This window comes from Corvus brachyrhynchos, unplaced genomic scaffold (genome assembly GCF_000691975.1).
Source record: "Corvus brachyrhynchos isolate BGI_N302 unplaced genomic scaffold, ASM69197v1 scaffold162, whole genome shotgun sequence".
In the NCBI taxonomy this organism is placed as follows: domain Eukaryota; kingdom Metazoa; phylum Chordata; class Aves; order Passeriformes; family Corvidae; genus Corvus; species Corvus brachyrhynchos.
In genome coordinates this window covers 6,391,231-6,397,934 of record NW_008236696.1, presented here as the reverse complement: position 1 = coordinate 6,397,934, position 6,704 = coordinate 6,391,231, and the positions used below count along the sequence as shown (strand labels likewise).

The following is a 6,704-nucleotide window of genomic DNA, read 5'->3' as shown; positions in this document are numbered from 1 at the left end:
GCTTGTGCCCTGTGGCTTTTATTCCAAGAGGAACACGGTCAAGACTGGTTGCTGATGTCTGCCATGCACGCCTGCACTCCCAGGAGAATCCTCACACCATCCCTCACTCTGACAGCTGCTCAGCCATGGCCTGTGCAGCCTCTTGGGCTGAGACAGACCCTGAGCAGCCCTGAATACAAATCACAAAAAAAAAGGGCACAACAGAGGAGATCCTGCCTTCAATTATTTATAGCCTTAGCACATCACTGAAGATGGGGGTAGTGGCAGGAGGAGAGGGCAGCAACCTGTTTGCTGAGAATAGCAATTAAGTCTGAGTTCAATTGACACGAGGAAAAAAAAATGAGGTATGTGACTTTTGCTTAAAAAGGGATGAAAAATCAGCCCATCCCCACTAGCTGTTGGACTGAGAGAGCACGTTCTCACAGCAGAGGCTCTGCAGTGAGCTCAGATATGAGCTGAGGCAGGGACAAAACTCTGCCGGGCATCTCTGCATCAGAGACTGTGATAATCTAGACTCTGAAGAGAGCTTAAAATCATGGGGAATGTTTCCTCCAATGTGCCTGGATCCAGGGCTGAGCTGGGTTATTGATCCCTATTTTCCTATGGCACAGAACTGAAAAACAGCACCAGGCTCCTCTGCGTTGATGGCAGGCAGGAGGGCAGTGGGTCTGGCTCACTCACAGGTCTGCTAACACATCCAGAGACATCGCAGGAGTAAAGGAGATGAGAGAGAAAAAGCGAAACAAAGGCCTGGTCCCCTGAGCATTAAACCATCATTTGTAGGATGTGAGCCTAGACAGCCCTGGGGCACATTAAAAAATACTGCTGCCCTTTAATAGATCACTGGTAAATACAGACTCTCCCCGCCTCCCGTCGATAGCTCTGCCGGGAAATCCCCGACCCAGGCCAGCCCTCGCCCCCTGCTCACGAAGCTGCCGCTGCCGAGTGCCAGCCCCGAGCGCCCCACGGGCACTGCAGTGGCTGCAGGGTGGGCTGGGAACAGGCAGCCGAGGAGAAAAGTGACAGCAACAATGGGCTTTGCATTTTCTGGCACCTCGCAACCTGCCAGAGTGGTGAGAGGTTCTCTCCAGGGAGACAGGCGCAGAGACAGCTATTTATCAGGCTGGCTGTGGTGAAAAGCCAGCAAAACATCCCTGGGTGAAGTTTTGCTGTCCCTGGCTGCGAGTGCCAGGCGTGAGCTGAGAGTTGGCTGTTGCAGAGCCCAATCTCAAACAAACCAGGGGGGACAACCAGGACCTGCAAAGAACCCGCAGAGAGAGCATCCTTCTTCCCTCATCCCCTGGGATGGACTCACTGTTCCCATGCCAGCTGGGGGCCTGACCTGGCCAGGAGTGCTTGCTCTGGACCCCAAAAGTGCCAAGAACCACAGAAAGCAGAATTTTGAGGGCAGTTGGCTATGAAAGTAGCAATGGGAACAACTGCATGTTGGACAGGGGTATCCTGGAAAGGACCCCAAAAATGAGGCCATGGCTGAGAAGCCCATGTGTGCACAGGAGGCTCTGAGTACTGGGGAGGGGATGAAGGGGCTGCATGAGGGAGGGGACATGCTTGCACAGGGTGAGGACACAGGCAGGCAAGAAGGCAGCAGTGAGGAGGGGACCAGGGGAAAAGGAGCATATTCACACAAGGCCATGGATGGGGGAGCACAGCGGGCATGTAAAAGACTTGCAGGGGAGCAAGACGTGGATCTGCCCTTGCAAAGGAGCAGAGAGACTCAAGCAAGAAATAAGGACCCCTGCAGGGATGTAGTCTCCACCAGAGTTGGCATCTCAGGCAGAGACAAGGGAGTTCCCAGTCAGCAGCTGGGTGGTTGGGAATGCTGCAGACAGCCCAGACATGATGACTGGGGCTGGGAAAACCTCAGCATGGAAAGAAGAGGGCTATGGGCAATGGCAGCAAGAAACTTGGCCGTATCTCTGCTTCATGACATAACGCCGGCAGGGAGAGGGCGGGCTGCTCCCAGCACAGGAGGGAAGGGAGCTGGTCCAGGCTGCAGGATCAGCCTCATCAGAGCTCAGCCCCGGCAGAGCCCCAGCAGAGACACTTATCAGAGCCACTCATCCACAGACCAATCCCGCACCCACGTGAGATGGGCTTTGGGGGGACCATGCTACAGGCAAGCAGCTGGCCACAGAAATAGGAGGGAGGGCATCCCCCATGGGGGGAATGCTGTCCCGACCCAGTGCTGGCGGGTCACTGGTCCCAGTGGTTCCCAGCGCAGTGCCGGAGATCTGCAGCTCCATCTGGTGGCTCCGTGGCCAGGGCTGCTGAGGCTGCAGAGAGAAGGTGCTGGTGAAGGGAAGAGTTGGTGGGGTAAAAGCAGGTTAGAGCACTTTAAAAAACCAAATCCACATGGCGTCTGGACCACACAGAGTTTTCTTGTTATGTTCATTTTTTTTTAAACAATAGCCTGCAGGTTGCATATATGAAAATACAGAAGAATCTTACAGTAGCAGAAGGAGTAGCATAAAGGGCCCTTCAGGATACAGCAGGGAGGAAAGAACAGCAGCTGGGAAGCTGCACGGACAGAGACTGATGCTGTGTGAGCCACAGTAGGTCTGGTTATTGTTTATCCTTCAGCCCATCATTCTTCCACTAATTCAGTCATGAAATCTTTGCTACCATACCCATCTTCAGCATCAAAACATTTGCAAAGTCAGGAGAGAATGGATACAGATGCCTCAGTGGTTCTGCAGGTCTGTTCATTGTCAGACTAATTTTACAGACAGGCCTAAAGCCAATTTCAGTACCCGAAGTAGTTTAGGGGTTGTTCAATTCAGCTCTCGCTACTCAGGTAAGCAGCAGGTCCCTTGGTGTCTGTGTTTCAGCTCCTCCACCACACAGGCAGTGCATGAATCCCAGAGAAAACAGCAGAGAAGAGGGAGCCATGAATGTGCTGGAAACCCCCACTTCATCCCAGCAACCAGCATCCTAGCACAGCAGGTGCCTGGGGCCACTAAAGCAGTGGAAGTTGGGAAGTTGGAGTTAACAGAAGTCACTCATCAGCCAGGACCACTGGCCAGCATCTCTGTGAAAGGTATCAAATGAAAACAAAAACTATGATGAGAATGGCACAAGGACACCAAGGGGTGCTGTCTCCCAAATTGTTCCTAAACCCATCCAGGGCTCAGCAGTGAGCGGGTGACTGCATGCTCGTCACTGGCACCTTGTTTCGCCAGGGAATGGCTGCATCTCCTGGATTCTCCTGTGGGCCCATGGAGGTGGATTTCCCATGGCATCCCTGGTGTCCCCAGTGCATCCCCCAGTGCACTCCCAGGTGACAGCCCTCACAATGGTCTCTCTCACACAGCACATCATGCCCCCCCACCCCCACTTGCTCACCCCAGGATCCCAGAGAAGACAGACTTTGGTAACCATGGTTGTATTCGAGGCTTGTGATGTACAGGCTACAAGCTATTTCAAGTTTTTTCAAGTTGCTGTGGCTTAAGCCCAGCCAGCAGCTAAGTACAGCACAGCCTCTCACTCAGTCCAACCACCCTTCCCCAGTGGGATGTGGAGGAGAATCAGAAAAGGGTAAAGTCTGTGAGTTAAGAACATTTCAATAATTGAAACAAAGTAAATATTAATCATAATAACAGTCATAAACAGAGAGATAAAGAGAGAGAGACATAAAACTCAATAAAGACAAGAGACGCACACTACAGTTGTTCACCACTGGTTTACCGAAGTCCAGCCCATCCCCCAGGAGCAGGCGGCCCCTCCCAGCCAACTCCCTCTGTGTATCCACTGAGCAGGATGTTCCATGGTATGGAATGTCCCTTGGGCCAGTTCTAGTCAGCTGTCCTGGCCATGCTCCCTCCCAGCTCCTTGTGCACCTGCTCCACTGGCAGAGCACGGGAAGCAGAAAAATCCTTCACTTAAAACAAGCACTACTTGCAACAACTAAAACATCAGTGTGTTATCAACGTTATTATTCCCATACTAAATCCAAATTACAATGCTGTAACAGCTAAAAAGAAGAAAATTATCTCCATCCCAGCTGAAACCAGGACACAAGCACTTACAAACCAACTTCACCTTGTTTTTCTGGGCCAAAGTCATGGCCACAGGACATCCTGTCCCCACGTGTAAGTTCTGCAGGAGCCCAGCTCCCCTGCAGGGAAGGTAAGAGTCAGGATGTCAGGCTGCATGGGGACAACAGGTTCCCTCCCAACCTTATGACACCCACCAGGTCCCTAAAGCCCTGCAGGGTGAAGTAGCAGAAGGCAAGAGTCTGCATCTTCCCTTTTGCCCAGACCCTGCAGCCCAATATTTGCAATTTCCTCATAATTGGGGCATAGACTTTGGACTTGCTGCTGCAGCCTTCTTGCACTTGCCAAGTTTGGGCACCCTTTGCCCCCACTGCAGGGAACTCAGACAGCTGGCCAAAGACAGGGCAGACTGGAGATGTGCCTCCCTGGAAGCAGAGCTCAGCTGGTGGATAAAAACAACCCCCAGCTTCCCTCCGGGCTGCCCACACACACACACACACACCTAGAAAAGGCTTTTGAGAAATTAAAAAGCACAAATGCACCCTTGGGCTGAGGAAAAAGGGCTTGTTTTATTCTTGCAAGTAATAAACCTCCTCCTGTGCGTGGGGTAGCTGAGAGATTCATCTTCATACAGAATATGTCCCATAAGAAACCATCAGACCCATCAGTTTTCCAGAGGCTGCGGGACAAGGTGCCTGGCTGAGGCATCCTGATGTGTTCCCATGCCACCAGGAGCTGGGGAAGCCTCACTGAGCCGAGAGCAAGGGCTGACCTTGGGTAGCCAATTTTCCAGGCACTCCATCAGCTTCCCTAGCCATCACCCCAGTTCCTCTTCACGATCCCCAGGCCCCTCTACATCACGGTCAAATAAAGCACAACGAAGATGATCAGTGCCAAAACACAGAGCAAAGAGCTGCCGATGCAGAAGCAGCGTTTCCAGGGGAAGCTGCTATTGGAGGGTGAGGGGTGGTGGGTCGCGGCTGCATGGGGCCTTAAGCCCTGGTGTTTCAGGGTCTGAGAGGTCCTGGACACACTTGCATTCCCGGCAACCCGTGCCGGGGCTGGCTGCAACCCAGTGCGATGGGTCCTGGCCTTGCCCACACCAGTCAAGGGTTCACAGTCGTCTGATCCCAGGAATGATTCCAGGGCTGACTGCAGCTCAGTGCGATGGGTCCTGGCCTTGCCCACACCAATCAAGGACTTCCAGTCATCTGATCCCAGGGATGATTCCAGGGATGACTGCAGCTCAGCGCGATGGGTCCTGGCCTTGCCCATACCAGTCAAGGGTTCACAGTCATCTGATCCCAGGGATGATTCCAGGGATGACTGCAGCTCAGTGCGATGGGTCCTGGCCTCCCTCACATTTGCCAAGGACTTCCAGACACCTGCTGCCCAGCCCAGCCATGACTCGGTGCTGTGCATCGTGGCCTTGTCCTCATCCATCAAGGGCTTCCAGGCATCCGGTGCCAGGGCCCGCTGTGACCTGTTACAAATGCCCAGCTGGCAGGCCTCGCAGTGGGCACTGTCATGTGGGCCTGTCACCGGTGTATCCACCACAATTTCCAGGAGGTCAGAGGGCTGGACAGGCTTATTGTAGAAATACTGGAGGATCTTTATCACCAGGTTGTGCAGAATCATCTCCAAAGTCTCCAGGCTGAAGTCAGGATCCTCCAGCCGGGGGTTGGGGCAGTGCCTGCATTTCTGGCGAAAGATCCGCATCAATACCGTGCCCCAGCCTTGGCACTGGCACATGTGGAACAGGATGTGCACTTTGGCAGAAGACCACTCATGAAAGCACTGGGAGCACTGAAACCTGTCAGGGCAAAGAGGAGACCAGCTCATGCCAGGCTCCCCATGCTGAGCCAGAAGCTTTCGGCACAGTAAGTAGGGACCAGGATTAACACAGACTATGGACTAACTTCACTCATGCAAGCTTTACACCAGGCTGTCCTCCCCCTAACAGCATGATGCCAGTCTGGGAAGTTCACCACGGATGTGAGCTGAGGGCTGGTCCCAGCACTAGAGATTTCAGAAGCCAGGCTGTCTGCCGGGATCCTGGTCCCACTGCCAAAAGCAGGAGCCCTTGGGGTGGGAAGCATCAGGTCCCTATTTGGGACTCCAGCCCCTCACCCGTGCTGGCTCACTACAGCTCAGTGGAAAGCCAGCATGAAGCCCAGGACTGGATAAGACAATAAAAAGAAGTAAAATAGAAGGAAGGTGTGGGTGGAGGGTGCAGGGCAGGTGAAGAGATATCTTGAGGAGCCAAAAGGTGTGCAACCCGCAGCTCTTAATCTTGCACAATCTGCATGGGGGCTGGCAACCAAGGTCTCCATTTGCTGCCACTCAGGCAGGGTGTCTGATCAATGCCCAGGGTGGAAATGTTTGGGATGAGGCTTCTCATCAGCAACACAGAGCCACAGTCTCTCTCTGTCCAAGACCCTACAGCCTGGTGCAGGTGCAGGGGCTGCTGAGGCACCACCCCATGTCCCAGCACACAGTGGCTCTCCCTCTCCTCATCCTCTGGGTGCAAACCCAGAAGATTTGGCTCCACTATGGTATAACTCCCCCTATGTGCTGAAGGAGCTCTTTTCATTTTGACAACAACATGGAAAAATTCTGGCCAATTACCAGCTGCCCTTTGGCCCTGCGGACCTGCTGCATTTTTTTTTCAATAACCCACTGAGCTTCAAA

At 53.3% G+C, this 6,704-nt stretch overlaps 1 protein-coding gene across 1 annotated transcript; it reads right to left on the bottom strand.

The window, feature by feature from the left end:
• Window positions 1-4,593: 4,593 nt before the first annotated feature.
• On the bottom strand, window positions 4,594-6,107 carry LOC103625208. The gene has a single exon (XM_017726847.1). The coding sequence runs from the start codon at window positions 5,853-5,855 to the stop codon at window positions 4,866-4,868; it is 990 nt and encodes a 329-aa protein (XP_017582336.1). The 5' UTR covers window positions 5,856-6,107; the 3' UTR covers window positions 4,594-4,865.
• Window positions 6,108-6,704: the final 597 nt, after the last annotated feature.

Coding starts and splice junctions, on each gene's coding strand:
- LOC103625208 (XM_017726847.1), bottom strand. CDS start 5,855: ATGAGCTGGTCTCCTCTTTGCCCTGACAGGTTTCAGTGCTCCCAGTGC.